The following is a 16,616-nucleotide window of genomic DNA, read 5'->3' as shown; positions in this document are numbered from 1 at the left end:
TTTCAGCATCCTAATAACGTTACTAGTTCCCTCTAAGATTTGAAAGGCATCGGCAACTTCCAGGCTTGAAGAATTATTCATGTAAATTACTGTGTCTGTGTGCTTTTTGGGGGATCAATATAAGCAACATTTATTGAGCAGCCACATATACAAAGTATTAGGTATTCTAGTTAGGTACAGAATATTTTATAGTTCTGAATTTCATGCTCTTGAATGATTTGGAGTGCTGAAGGAGATAATATAGAGACCACCACCCCACCCCATGAAAAAAAATTCCTCAAAACAAAGAAACAAAGATACTTAGATCCTTTTTTTTTTTTTTTTTTGAGGCGGAGTCTTGCTCTGTCGCCCAGGCTGGAGTGCAGTGGCACTATCTCGGCTCACTGCAAGCTCTGCCTCCTGGGTTCACGCCATTCTCCTGCCTCAGCCTCCCGAGTAGCTGGGACTACAGGCGCCGCCACCACGCCTGGCTAATTTTTTTGTATTTTTAGTAGAGATGGGGTTTCACCGTGTTAGCCAGGATGGTCTCGATCACCTGACCTCGTGATCCGCCCGTCTCGGCCTCCCAAAGTGCTGGGATTACAGGCTTGAGCCACCGCGCCCGGCAGATCCTTTTTTAAGCTGTTTATCTTTTACTAATATACAAACAGCACAGTTTACTCAATGTAATATCTATTTGCCATGTGCTGTGTTCTGCAGTAGGCATTATAAGTAAGAGTTTCTGTCTTCAAACTTGTAATTTAGAGTAAGATTGGAGGATTAGTCAGACATGTCTATACAGTGCTGTAGTATGAGGTAAATTGTGTATCTTCCTGAGAGAGAGAGGTATAGCAGTGTGTGCTGCTTTCACCTTATTACTGTACTTGATTCTTGCTCTTGTAAACTGGTTTTAGGTTTCATATAATGTTTTGCATTGTCAGCTCCCTGAAATTCTACTGGGAGATGGTCACTAGTACATAGACAATCTGACAAGAAAAAGAAGCAAAGGTACTATGGGGTTTGATATAAGGGAAAGCCCAGCTGGTTGGGGGGACCAGGGAGAAAGGGCTGTGTGAGATGGGTCTTGAGGGAGGGATAGAATGTCTGCCAGTGTGGAAAAGGAAGTCTGAGGCGGAAAACTATCAATCACATTCACAGAGTTGTGAGGGGACTGACATGCCTGGAGCATAGAGGGACTATTAGAAAGCAAGTTGGAAAGGTAAGGTTGATTGACTGACAGGAACATGTTTATCTGAAATATTTTGAAGTAGCTTTCAGAAAGTGTCCACTTTTAATTTTGCAAAAGCAGATTTCTTAGGTTCTTCAGTATTTCAGTTCTGATTATACACATCATTGAGGAAAAAAAGAACCAGTGAGGACGTACAAAAATTTCCCGAATGTTTTATTTCTTTGTCAACATTATTTGCTTATTTTTCAGCTCTTTATGCAATTGTCTTTGTGCTCTGCTTGTTCCTTTTTGTACTTTTTCCACATGGGTGGTAAAGCCCTGACAATTTAGTTTTTCTTGGTTTACACTTTCCTACAGTACTAAAATATGTGTAACCCCCTCACTAACATCTTAGCCAAGATGGAGTTTTCAGGACTTTCTCTGAAACTCAGGACTGTTTTTTTATTGTTATTTAGCATTGGCATTTCTCCAGTGGAATATCAGCCAGTCATGTGTGGAGGAGGTCATGCTGATTAACAAATGACTAGGCATATATTAATACATTTGTTAACCTGTGATTAATTGTGAGGTTTTTCTGGCTAACTTGTTACATGCTCTTGGCTACAAAACAAGAAGACATCTCAAAAAATGCGTCTAATTCATTTGCATTGATACTTGAAGTTCATCAATATCCTATCCTTAATGATTCTAAATTGTATAAATAATATGTTCTTGATTAACGAAGTATATGTGCTATGATTTTACCATTAGTTATACTTACACATTTGCATTACATATATGAGGTTCTCTTGATTTCAGAAGGAACTGATACAGACCAGCTTTGGTGTTTCTTTTGCTTTCAATTAGCTTTATGTTCAGATGGAAAATATTAAAAGGGCTATAAGTTGCCTATCCAAAATATTGCTTTTTTTTTTTTTTTAACCTTATCAGCAGACAGAATAGGCTGCTGTACTTGGTGTAGGTAAGGTTGAATTATCTGTATGGAAACAATCTTGCTATAGATTTTGAGGAAAAAATAAAATAAAAAATATAGATAGATGATAAACGTTTTGCTTTTCAAATGTCAGTGTTGTACTTTTAGGCATATGGAAACTTTATGGTTTGCCTATCTGTATCAGTTCTCCTAGAATGACAACTTAACAGTTTTCCTGGTTGGACTGTGTTAAAATCTTTAAAGGCTATATACACTAAAACATATGTCTAATGTTTGGGCAGCCAAAGTCTGTGCAATCATTTTAACCGAGTATAACTTAGCAGCTCTCTTATTACCACAAGTATCTTATTGTTAAAACTACATTAAAATATCATCAATTTGGAGCCTGCTACTTCATAATTAAATTGTTCTGGGATGTGATCAAGTATATACTTCTGAACTACCTTAAAAATGGATTGTGCTAAGAATGCAATAGCATAAATAAATTAAAAGAGGACATGCATAATAAAGTTAAACAATTTGTTTTAATAGAGTTTTTATCTAATTAACTTTTCTTGAGTGTCTACAATGTTCAGAGCACTGTGCTAGACATTCTGCATAGGTTAATTTATGGCCATTCATAAAGACGTTTGGGTAGAAAGAATATGGATAATGGGGAAAAGTCATGGAGTGGCCAAACAAGAAACAAGTCAGGGTTGCAGCAGAACAGGGTTGCCTTGATATATCTGCCTCTGGCAATGCCATGTGTACAGGGTTGGCATTCTGATTGCTCCTATTGTGATAGTGTGGCACTAATGCTCTGTTGGACAGAATGACTGAAGTGGTGAGAAAACTGCGAGCCTTTCAGGACTGTTTTTAATGCTTTTTTGACGAATCTTTTAGAACAAATCTTTTGTTCCTTTGCAAGGAACAAAGTCCTTTTGTTTTGTAGCAGAGGACAAGGAGTGTCCTGAGTTATTCAGAGTCCTGATCTTCAATTGGCTTAGCTCTCTCTGATGCCATTTGTCACCCATAACTCATTGGTGCTCCATCTGCCATAGGCTGGAATCCAGGAATAGTACTTAGTGGTAAAAAGTTGGAGAAGTAGATACTTGCAAATCCAGCCTTACGTAATCTTTCCTGGCTTTGATAGGTTCAGCTTTCACCCTGAAAAGTTGTTTAAAGACTTTTAATTTGTTTCAAGTGATGAAATGAATTTATCTCAGAAGAAAATTTAAAAACTTTAAAATTTATTTTCTTTGGAAGAAAATATTTTTAAAATAATTATTAGTATTTTATTTGCAATTATTTATCTTTAAAAGGTTAATGGCTGTCTCCATGGAAATATACTTTATTAATTTTTACTAAGTACATCAAAATGCTAAATGTGGTTAGGGGAATTTCTTGACAGTTACATATTATTTTGCCTAGATATGTGAACATTAAAAGCCTGTTAAAGGGGACAAAAATATGTACTTTAATCAGAATATCTAATTAAAACAGAAAGAATAGAAAGAGTAACATTCTCTTGTTTTATAGATTTATAAAGATCTCATTTTCGCTATACTAACTGTGTTAATAATTTTCAAAGCAGTATAGAAAAGCAATCTTCAGGAATTGTATCAAATTAAAATTGTGAATGATAAAAAGCATATAACAAATTTCTACTACACCTCACAAAATGATTGAACTATTTCCAGACAGTTCAATATATGCTAATTGAATGTGTCTGAAAATATCAGTCTTCTAAATTTTTGCATTTTCAGAATTTTGACATAATACATTTTAATACTTTTAGACATTGGCAATGATTTTTAAGAAGCAGAAATGAATCTTAAGTGCTTTCCAAATTAAGTGAAGTAATTAAGTGTAAAATACTCAGCTCAGAGCCTGGCACATAACAATTTCTGTGACAATCATTGTTTATAATTGTGATTGTTACTTCTGGCTCCTCTCTTCTTGCTACACTATTTTTGTTCCACTTGTTTGTAGACAAGTGGCAATTTCCACAAACTTAAAGTGTGATTACTTTTACTGTATTTTTCCTCTAGTTCTTGGTGTTTTAGAAATTTCTGGAATTATTTCCATATCTGTCAGCATAACTCCTCATCTGAGAACACACAATTTTTGTAATGCACATGCAGAGGTGTTGAAGAACTTGAACTTGTCTGATGCCAATAGTTGATTGCTCATTTTGTTGAGTATCTCACGGCTTTGAGGGCCAAGTGATGAGCTGGATATGGTCCTGACCTGGAGCAGATCACACAGAGTGGGATGGGAAGACTGGCTCCCTGCATTGTTAGTGTGCCTGTTTGCTGCTGGAGTTTGGATCTCGGGATTCCCTTGCTTCTGAAGCTAATCCTAAGATATCACAAAAACATTGTTATGTTTTTTTGAGAAGATTATAACTACAAAATAACATGTATTTTTAAATCTTTGGCACTAATTCAAGGGCTTTCCCTTTATTTTTATTTATTTTAGACTTACTAGAATACTGTCAGTGATCTAAACATGCATAAAGCAAAAAGTAAAAGTCTCTTTCCTACATTTCGTTGACTGGCATTGCTCGGGAAAAACAATTTTTGATATTTTGGAATGAAGATTTCCGGACTGTGTATACATGTTGGCTAGATGTTCTTGTTGAAAAGATATGTTGCTTGGTGTGCTTACTGCTGTAATGGTTGTTTTTCACAAAACGTAAGATTATATTGTCCTACAACTTGCTCATTTTGCCAGTTAATTTGTCATGGGTTTCTTTACATGTCCTGAGTCTTTTTCATGGCTGCATATTACTCTACTATGCTGATGCATATCGGTCTATTTAGTCATTGCTCTGCTGAGGAGCACTCAGTAGGGCTCCAAATTTTATCTGCTTACAAATCATGTTGAATCAACCTCAAAGGTTGGAAGCTTTTATCCTTGGTCATCTGTGCTTGATATCACCAGTCTACTCTGTGGCCATCTGCATAGGGTATAGGATACATAGGCCACCTGCCCTAGTTGCTTGTTTGCTTTCAGGGATTATTCTAAAGGTTGTCATTTGATTTTGGATAGGCCTGATCTCAGACAAAAAGGACCGATTTGGTTGTGTAGGGATTTAGGGTAACAACATTTTTATAGAAGTTTCTAATTTCTAGCTGCTCAAAATTTAAGATGTGCCAGATAGCTGGGATGGATTTGGCTGTCATCCTTAGATACTTTTATATTGGCCGAATTCTGAGTTTCAGAGCTATAAGAATGGTCTGATTCAGAGGTTGCAGTGAGCCGACATGGTGCCACTGCAGTCCAGCCTGAACAACAGAGTGAAACTCCATCTCAAAAAAAAAAGAATGATCTGATTGTCAAATCTTTTTTTTTTTTTCATTGTTTATTCTTAAAGTTAGGACATCTTTTAGAAAACACTTTGAAAATACATATGTTGTTTTGTGATTGTGGAATATTTTTGTCTTTTTATGTTTTTGTACGTTGAAATTTAATTTGTGACTCTTACAAATGGCATAATCAATCACAGTCATAGAAAGCCAAATACAAATATCCTAAAGTTAGCATTTCACTGGAGTGTGAGTGGTGTTCATTAAGGTGTTCATGAAATTTTATGTTCTTCAGTCACTATTTACCTAGTAGATATGGTAACTTATTTTTGTCATGGCTACTGGCCATATCTTGGGGTTTAACATATGCTAACTGAAACTGCTGCATACTTTGTAGATTCTGAACTATAATTGCCTAGAATGAATGAAATCTTTTATTTCAATACATATTTTTGCTTGAAAGATTTCATTTTATATTTATGAAATAGTAACAGATTTTATTAAAGGTGATCTTGTTAGAAATCTAAAGACAAAACTGCCATTTCTCTTTGGTACTATGATAATTTTTCAACATATTTTAAGCAATAACCTGCTGTTGATTTTAATAGTTTTTACCTGCCAGCACAGCTGGCATCCTGCTATGATATCATTGCTATACTTTTTTATTTAATATTGTACAGAGTATGTCATGCACAGTGTGGACAACCACATTGAACAACTATTGAGAATACATACTAATTTAATTGTTTGTGACATTTTACCCTTAAAATAGAGTGTGATCATCAACCAGATTTTAGAGCACATTAACGGAGGGGATTTACTTTTGCAGGTATTTCTTACTGACAAAGTTTTCCTTTGCTATAGCTTTCACATACTATTTTTGTGTTTTCCTTTTCCATATAACAGTATTTCTTAAGGTTATTTTTATTTATAGCAAACATGCCCCAAAATGAATAAAAAAAACTTTCGCTCTTTAACATGAAGAAAAATATTGACATTGAAATATGAAATACAGCAATTCAGTTTATAACGCAAACGTGTCTTACAATAATAGGTATGCGTTTTTAATTGCATATATAGAATTACAAATCTCATTTTTCTTTTCTACTGGGATTATAAACCATATTGAAAAAATTTTTACAGTACAAAAATCAGATGACCTGTCAAAAGCGAATTGTAACTTATTGGCATACAATTTAATTACTGATTTTTACACTATTTATTGAATGTATATAATTTACTTTTATTACTGAATTAAAACTACCATCATATACATAAAATAGATATTCTTTTTAACATCAAGTTTTCCTTTTCTCTTTCAGTCTGTGATCAAAACAGGGCGACTGCTAATCAGTCACGAGGCTCCCTTGACAGGCGGCTTTGCATCGGAAATCAGCTCTACAGTTCAGGTAGGGTAATTCTTGAAACTGATTTCAATGCTTGTGCAATTGCATATGCCAATTCCAGAAGAAAATAAATTACTTATCACAATATATGAAAGCATACACTTTATGGAAATGTAGTGCATGCTTTCATATACTGTGAAAAGTAAATTTTTTTTTTCATTTTTTATTCCGACCACACTTTCTGTTTGTTAGTTAATGGTCTAATTAATCTTCTAGAACAGATATCTTAAAATAGTAAAAGCTGAAAAATTTTTTATGGAAGAAAGTTTGGAAGGAGTCTTCTAAATTAACTTTGCTTGTATTTGCTAGGTTAACAGAAAAAGAAAAATCTTTTAAATTTGTATCTATTCCCATTCTCTGTTTATATGACTTGAGGTTGTTATGGGATTGGTTGATTGTGAAATTGATCTTAGATTTTTCACAGCCTGCACGTTCTAAAAATGAATCTCTCAAAAGTCAATAATTTAAAGTTAATAAGTAATTTAAAAAATTATTTATTTTAGTTATTCAAATTATGCTCTGGTATTGGAAATGCTTTAGTAATTGTTTAAAAAATTATCTTTTTTAAAAAACTCATTAGGATGCCACATATCAGGAAAAAATTTTGTACACCTCTTTCTGGCAAGTTTTACCTAAAACCTGTATTCAAATTTATATCATAGACACGTGTAAGATAATTTAAGGTAGTTTCATTCTTCCTAAGTTTTAAATTGAAAATTAAGTGGCCATATTTGAAATGGAAGGTGCATATATTTTAAATTCAGAATATCTTAGCAGTTTGGAAACACTTTACTTCTCTTTACTGGTGTGAAGGTGTTTTAATTATTAAGATACACGAATAGCGAATTCCTTTAAGAGTATATGTCTTACTATGTTATTATAGAATTATGATGTGTGGATATTGGTAAGTTTTTAGTTTTAGATGTTTAATCAGTAAACAATGATTTTTGCCAATGAAATATCTTAAGTGCTAATTGCAAAATTACAAGTATTTGTAAATTTAAACAATTTAAACATAAATGTTTTAAAAACTAGATCAAAGTAATCCATAATTATAGTCTCAAAAACAAAATTATTTTTACAATTTATATATAGTCACTGATAATAAGAAAAGCAAATATTTGAGTTTTGTAGATTTGTTGTTTTCCTAGTTACTATATCAATTAAAATTTAAAACATACTGATTATTATTATATAACATGAGTATCTAGTATTTATTGTGTATTTTATACATTGAGTAGCATAATACAAAGATTAGGGCAATCATTTCAAGCCAGAGGCAAAACTGGAAAAAGAAACTGGATTTTCTGACTTGCACTTAATATGTAGTGTACTAAACCATTTGAAAGGATAGTGGGTGTTGCTAATTGAAACTTTGACAGCCTTGTTGTATTTTGTTCACTGCTTATTGATATCTCAAAAGTTTCATTTGCCTATAATTAAAAAGGAAAACAAGTAGAACATAGTTGGAATTAGATACTATAACTCCTCTTGTGAAGTTTACTTTCTCTAAGTGTGCTTTTAAAATTTGATCTCTGTAAGTTATTGGTAGACTACAATTTAATACAGCATTTTTTAGACTGAAATGGAATTAGAAAGATAATCTAATCTAGTGTCTCTTGGTCTTAAATAATATGTGGTCTTATGTTAATGGAAAAATGTCTCACACGCCCCAAGAATACATTGGTGAATCCCAGTTTGAGAAATAGTATATTAAGAATTAAACATAGTCACTATAACTAACATAAAATATCATAAACCTAATATCAAAATAAGATCCTGAAATTATGTGATAATAATCAGTTGCAAAAATTATCAGTGAGATTATCAGAATATAATCATATTTATATAATAATATGAAAACACCAAAACAAAACATCTTGTAACTCTCTCAGACTCCCAGGAATGTGTTCATAGATCCTCAGGTGTCCATAGTCTATAGACTGAGAAATATTGATCTAAACCAACTGTATTCTTTTTACAGATGAGTGTCATCTCTAGTGTTTGTGACTTACCCATTTTATAAAGACAGTGGAATATCTGGGATTAGACAGGAGTCTTGAATAAATGTTAAGTGTGTGCACATGCACTCTTTATTCAAAATCCCCTGCCTTCCATGAGGATGATAATAGAAGTTTTGGACCTGTTATAAAATGTTCTGTTGTTCATGGTAAAATTATTCACCAGCTAACCACAGAATGACTTAAGACAATAGTGTAATATTTGATGGAGGAATTATATTTAATATTTTGGGTAATTTGAGTTTGGATTTATTAATATGAGAAATTTGAAATGTACACAGTGTTTTTGCTTAATTCAGATTTGCACAAATAGAAAGTATAGAAGATGAATTTTAGTAAAGTTTAATGAGCATGATATCTCTAAATGTTTGCCTCTTACGGCTTTTATCTAATGATAAAGAAGATTAGAAAAAAAACTGGACACTTGAAATTTTTTTTTCTTTTTCATTGATAATTTTTCCATATAATTTTGAGTAATCTGAGTAATAAAATATACTTTTCAGTAAATCTTTCATGCAAATGTTCAACTATGCAATATGCTGTATTGAGCTTCCTCTCTATGGAAAGCCTTGTTCCATATTATAAGTGAAACCTGTATCAAATTACCAGTGCCTTGGGTTGTTTAAACTGAAATCACCTAAGTTTAAGGTGCAATTGCTTTCACCACTTAGGATGATTCATATTTCTCTATTTCTTTTGGGGGATATATTTTGTAAGGTTAAAAAAGATAAAACAGGGTTAAGATATTGAAAGCCAACTTTCTGGGACGGGAGAGAAAATGTACACGGACGACTTTTTCATTGTTGTCTTGGAAAAGATGTTTTAAATCGTGGATGAGAATGATGTATAAATTTGAGTACTTTTGATTAAAATATGAAGTTATTGTTGTTTCAACAAATGCAAGTTTTATGTCAAAGCAAATGAAAAAAAGTTTGCTCCACAGGTGATTTTTTGATAGAGGATATCTGTAGCTTTTTAAAAGCTCATGGTTAATACTACAAAATTGCTTTTGAAGTATTTTAAGAGAATGGATATTAATAGTAGAATTCTTGTTTTTAAATACATTAAAATCTGAAAGCACCTGAAAATATGAACTATGCTGTTTTATTCAAAGTTTAAGTTACTACCTAGATTAAAATAAAAAATATTGAAGAGAATACAGCACTATGTAGAGTATTCTTTTAAGTTTATAATTGGTATTTTTAGATAGAAAAATTGTATTATGCTGTATAAAATTAAATATCAAAGGAACCTTCTTTATAAGAAGTAGTATTGGCATTACTGTTTAAAGCTTATTTTAGTGTACAGATCAAATATGAAAATAATAAATATAAGATGGAGTCATAATTTATTTACAAAACTCTAGTTTATGGCAGATGACTCTTTCATTGTGCAAGGAATTCAGTGCCCACATCTTAGGTTTGTTTCATGAATGCTACTTTTTTTGTAAGCCTATTTATTTTACTATTTTACAGAAATTTATTGTTAACAGTCTTAATTTGAAATAATGGTAAACTCACAGAAGTGATTAGAAGACTACTTTATATTGATTAGACATATTTTTCAAACTTATTTATTTAAAGTTTCTTCATAAAGCATATATATAGAGAGAAATAAATGATTATAAAAATAAAAACAGTGCATCTAATCTACCAAGTGCTTTATATTTCTATTGGATTTAATTTGGAAATTACCTGGAAGGCAGAACAAACTGAGGTCTGGTATATTTGGCCCTGCTCTGGGGAAGATTTCTTGGTCAGTCATCTAAAGCTTCACTCTCTCTTCTTATCTAATCTTACATTCCCATCTGTTCTCACTTTAGGGTATGGGAACTTTTTCATTCTTTTGTTTTACTTGACACATACTGTAATTTAAAATGCTTCTTTTAGGGAGTCATGAATTGTGCACCCTAATTTGTAGAAAAGTGCAATGACTATAGAGTTTAACTAATTCATTGTTCTTTTTATTGTGTATTTTAAGCAGAGATTTTATTGTTTCAGAAAATTATATGAATTAATTTTATTTGATGCTTGTATTCTTCAGCTTTATGTAACCACAGATTTTTTTAAGAAAGCCTTTAGTGTACAAAAGTATTAACCTCATCCATTTTAATATCCCCCAAATTATATATTCTAGAATGTAATGTTCAACATAGCTATTATTTATTTAAATATTAAGACCAAATAATTTATGACATTTTGGCTGGTTTAAATAGAGTAAATTTTTTTAAGAATTGCAAATCAGCCTTTATTATTAATTTCCAACATACCTCCATAATGAAAAAACAAATCCTGAGTCTGATAAGAGTTGTGTGATAATTTTTTTTAAAGTTATTGTTTTTTTCTCCTGCTTTGGATTCAGTGCTTAAAAAGAGTGCCAAAAATTTTAGGGATGTGGTTGGCTTACAGATTCGAGTTTTTTTTTTTTTTTTTTTTTAAATCACATGGAAGCAATAAGTCTGCAATAAAGAGTCCAATTGGAGAGGATGGTAAGTTTCCATACCATTGTTACATCCTTTCTGTGCGGTCTCTTTTTTTAGCATAAGAACTCAGAAATTGTGGATACCACACATGTATTTTTTAAGATTATTAGATTCTAATACTTTCAAAGGATTTTTATAGGGCCTACTCAAATCATTATGTCAAAGAAAAGTTTCAATAACTTTCAAGTTAAAGGAATTTTTGCTTTTCTTAGTGTTTCATGTTAGGATAGTTTATAGAGAAGGATTCTTTCTTACAAACTTATTACTACTAAATTTCCAAGCACTCTGTTTAAAGATAACAATCTGAAAAGTGGGGGAAAGGTCCTATATGGTCTTGAATTTTTACCATTGTGGAAAACATGTTTAATTAAAATTGCCATGCTGATAAATTGTCATCAGAGAAAACTATCAGATTAGTAATTTGATGAGTAGTTTACTGCAATTTTATAATCTCAATTAACAAAAAATTTACCAGTGATACAAAAAACTTTTCCTAATAGCAACAGATAAAACAATCAGAAGTATACTTCTATACTAAAAGATGAGGCCAGAGCATCAGAAAAACAGTTTAATGTGGAGTGTTTGGATATAGGATGGCATTTTAAAATTGCAGTTTCTTCCTGAAGCCTGTTTGGTATTCTGTAAACAGCTTCTGTGACCACAGATAGGAACTAAAGTCTAAATCACTTGGGGAATATATTGTGGATTGGGCTACTTCATCACTGTTTGTAGTTAAATCCATGTTATACTCTATTGGTTCTTGTTGCCCTAACCACTCCTGGTCTCCTTCTATGTCATCTTCTCCTTTGCTTGTAAATGTAGCCAAGTTTCCACCATCAACCTTTTCCCCATTCTTTTTTTTGAGATGGAGTCTCTGTCCCCCAGGCTGGAGTGCAATGGCACGATCTCGACTCACTGCAACCTCTGCCTCCCGGATTCAATCAATTCCCTGCGTCAGCCTCCTGAGTAGCTGGGATTACAGGCACCTGCCACTATGTCCAGTTAATTTTTTATTTTTAGTAGAGACGGGTTTTTACCATCTTGGCCAAGCTGGTCTTGAACTCGTGACCTTGTGATCCACCCACCTTGACCTCCCAAAGTGCCTTTCCCTATTCTTTCCTGGGATATCTCAACCACTTGCATGGTTACTCGTGAAACTTTCAAATTTGAAACTTTTAAGATTTGACCTACTGTTGAGCTTTAGACCCCAAATTCCAACATTATGCTTATTTTGATAGAGGTAAAAAAATTGTGTAATAAAATGATTTATCTGGAAAAATTTGAATGTGAAACAATGAGAAAAGATAGGCATATACACATGGTTATTTGCTAGTTTATGGAAATCAGCTTATATAAAAATGAACTCTATTTTTTCAACTTTTTCTGGACCTCTTAAACTGTCTCCTTTTTGGGGGGTTTTTTGTTTGTTTGTTTGTTTGTTTGAGACAGAGTCTTGCTGTGGCTCCATCACCCAGGCTGGAGTGCAGTGGTGCGATCTCGGCTCACTGCAACCTCTGCCTCCTGGGTTCAAGTGATTCTCCTGCCTCAGCCTCCCAAGTAGCTGTGATTACAGGCACCTGTCACCACATCCAGCTAATTTTTTTTGTATTTTTAGTAGAGACAGGGGTTTCACCATGTTGGTCAGGCTGGTCTCGAACTCCTGACCTCAAGTGATTCTCCCGCCTCTTCCTACCAAAGTGCTGGGATTACAGGCGTGAGCCACTGGACCCATCCTAAACTGTCTCGTTATCTTTGTCTCTAGCTGCTCACCTCTTCTCTAATTACTATTCATTATTTTCTTAAAACACATATCGAATTTTGTCCATTGTCTGTTTGAAAACATCCAATGGATCCTCATTGAGTATAGCAAAAAAATCTTTATGTCTACATTCAAGATCCTGATCTACCCAAACCAGTCTTCCAGTGTTATTTCTCACATCCCTTTTTGACTCCAGTACGCTGATCACACTGGCCTACTGGCTATTTCCTGAATGAAAATTATTTCTTATAACCATCCTTTATTAAGTATTCTGGGGATAGCCTTAATATGGGTGTTTCTTCCAAGAATTGTTGTCCTTGTTTTAGAGACACTTAGAGTCTATTAGAAGAAGGAGATGATAAACAGGTAATTATAGTACATGTTAGAATGAAATATTCAGAGAACTATAGGATTATAAAATACTTGCTCATTTAACCCAGATGTGGCAGCTAAGTTAACCCGTGAAGGACAAGTATGAACTTGGGAGTGAAAGTAGGTGGGTATTTCGGGCAGAATGAACTATATGAATAAGGAATCAGGCAAAGGATTTGCTATTGAAGGAATTAAAGTGGTTTTGTGTGGTTGAAGACTAGCATGTGAGGCTGTAGCGTAAGTTAAGGGTTGACAAGTAGGTAGGAATTAGATCCTAAATAATCTTAAATATTAAAGAATTTGTTTTTGTGTGGAGGAAATAGATATGACAGAGTAAAGCCAGCTCACATAGATGTAACTTCCAGTTTTCTCATATAATATATATAAAATATACCTTATGGAGTTCTTGACAAATAGGAAGTAGCAGGAACTGAAAATATTACTATCATTATTTAAGGCAAAGGAATATAAGTGAAGAATTTTAAGCAGGAGATTAATATAGATTTAAAAGTTAGAAAAACTCTTAGGTAGTTGTGTAGAGGATACACTGGGGAGGAGTGAGAGAGGAAGTGATGGAGAATTGTTAAAAAGCTAGTCACAGACTGCAAAACAACGTTTTGGTCAACAGTGGACCAAAGATGTTGGTCCCATGAGATCATAGTGGAGCATAATTAGAAACCTGATAATATGGTGCTTGATGTGAACATTGCAGATCAAGTATGGGAAATGATTGATATTCAGTGCTGGTTCTGGGATATTTGGTTTTCCATGTGAAAAAATATGTATATAAATAAAAATATATATACCATCTAGGTTTGTGAAAGTATAGCCTGTGATGTTTGTACAACCACAAAATTGTTTAATGCATTTCTCAGAATGTATTCCTGTCCTTGTGACTCATTACTGTATGTGATTAAACTAGGTGAGATTTGGCCGTCTTCTACACCAAGGACATGGGAGTCGGTTAGAGAAAGGTGAATTTTTCAGATAGTAGGAGAGAGAATCTGAATGAAAGACTTGCTGACTGACAGATAGGAGTGGGGCAGGGACTGAAGTGGATGATGGAGAGGCAGACAGAAGTCCAGAGTAAAGCATAGCTTGGTTTTTAGGTTGGATGATTTTTGAATAGAGGTGCAGTTTCACTGAGATGGAGAATATCGTTGGATAACAGGTTTATGCTTGTGTGTGTGTGTGTAAGATAATGAGTGCGTTTAGGATTTGTATCAGAAATGGGGATGAAAAATGTGTTTCTGGAGCTCAGGAGAGAATCTAAGGTGTAGGAAATGGGTGAGGATTCATTCTCTTATACTGATACACTGATGGCTGGAGTTCATGGCTATAGATAGGGCCACATAGGAAGAGATAATCTTAAGAAGGGAAAGTTTCTGAAGCAGAAGCTACCTGGGTTGAAGAAGAAGCCACACCAACATTTAAGAGAAAGAAAGGAAGTTATGAAGCAGAGTGAGAGGGAGTGGCTACAGAAAAGGAAGGGAGTAGGAGAGAGCCATTACAGAAGACAAGTGAGGAAGAGTTTGACAATAGCATATATGGCCAAGAATATTAAATGCTTCCAGAATGTAAGTCAGCTGAAGACTAACAGTCCTATCTTGCATGTAGCAACTGGAAGACACTGGTGACTGATGAAAACAGAAGGGTGGCCAGGAAGCCAGACAGCATTTAGACTGGTGAGTGAGTAAATAGTGAAGACTTGAAGCAATGAATATAGACTACAATTTCAAGAAACTTGACTTTCAAGGAAAGAAAGGGAATGAAGTAATTAGAGCTAGATTTGATCTCTTAATGCTATTCACTTGGCATAGAATGCCATTCCCTCAGTTTGCAGTCCTCCCTGGCAGCCTCCTTGTCTTCTCCCTCTTCTCCCCACCCCTCTCCCTGTCCTCATTTTCTCCCTTCCCCTCCAAACCATCTAGCAGTTAGGTTTTAAACATCTATCAAACTTGACCTCTTTTTTCAATTTTCCTAATAAACTCTAAATGAACTTAGAAAAAGAAAAGAAAACCACTAAATCTAAAAGGAAAAGGCAAAAAATAGCTTATATTGGGATGGGTAAGACATTTTTAGTCAGAAAGTTAAAGGGCAACAGACTCAATCATACTGTCACAGAGAAATATATTTGCATAAAATGGAAATTTTTGTAGGGCAAAAACAAGCATGATTTTAAAAACAATGACAGATGAGAACATGTTGTAACACATGACAGAAAACTAACATGTGTACTCTATTAAGCATTCTTAAATGTCAGTATGGAAATTAATAGGGCCTTTATTTAAAGGGTCAGAAACAGATTAGTTTTATAACTATAGCCAGCAAACATGAAAAAATATATGCCACTTATTATTGATAAAATGCTAATTTTAAAAATGAAATATTGTTTGTTACCTGTAAGAGTGGGACTGCTTAAAAATGAATTATATTTTCTGCTGAGATGATGCAGCAAGTGAATGTGTTAATAGAAGTTGATTCACTTTTCCAGGATATCAGATTGAGAATGTATATCAAGACTCTTCAAAGTGTAGATTTCCTTTGACTCAGGAATTCTAGGAATCCTCACTTAGGAATTAAACACAAAAATATGTATTATTCTCAGTGTTGTTTGTTTGATAGGAAAATATGGGACACATTATTAATGACAACAACAGAAATATATGTTAATAAGTTATGATTTATCCACTTGATGAATGTTATGGATTTATCAAAATCATTAAAAGAGTAGTTGATAACATTGTAATATTTGTATGAATAAAATAGTAAATGAAAACTCACCTGTATGCAAACCTACAGGTACTTGCTCAATGTTATGAAAAGAAAAAAAAAAACTTTATATATACATACATCTAGGCATAGGGAAAGAAACGTGCACTGTAAGTCTTTTATTGATTTGTATTTTCTAATTGTTTCTTCATTTTTATGTACATATATATCAATTTTTTAATAATTAAAAGCTTTATAATATGTAGATGTTTCTCTCACATGGCATGGTTATTCTTTTAAATCTTCCTAGTTGTTTTAAATAAAAAAAACCCATTTTGCTTATAAAGTTATTTTGCAAAGATTTCATATTATTTTATTTTGACATAATTCCTTAATCATGTGCATTTGAGGTTTTGGGATTTACCATTCATAGTGATGGTGGTTACTTACTCAGAATTGTGATGTGGGATGA

The 16,616-nt window shown here is 33.4% G+C and overlaps 1 protein-coding gene across 2 annotated transcripts in view; it reads left to right on the top strand.

Annotated features, from left to right (window-relative positions):
* BCKDHB (branched chain keto acid dehydrogenase E1 subunit beta) overlaps positions 1-16,616 on the top strand; it is a 249,437-nt gene that overhangs the window by 159,172 nt on the left and 73,649 nt on the right. For both annotated transcript variants that reach the window (XM_038002194.2, XM_008006436.3), the window contains exon 9: positions 6,715-6,801. In XM_038002194.2, coding sequence (XP_037858122.2) covers positions 6,715-6,801 — 87 coding nt within the window. The remainder of the gene's footprint in view (positions 1-6,714; positions 6,802-16,616) is intronic.

Source organism: Chlorocebus sabaeus, chromosome 13, assembly GCF_047675955.1.
Source record: "Chlorocebus sabaeus isolate Y175 chromosome 13, mChlSab1.0.hap1, whole genome shotgun sequence".
Classification (NCBI taxonomy): Eukaryota; Metazoa; Chordata; class Mammalia; order Primates; family Cercopithecidae; genus Chlorocebus; species Chlorocebus sabaeus.
The sequence above is the reverse complement of the archived record's forward strand: the minus strand, read 5'-3'. Positions and strand labels throughout refer to the sequence as shown.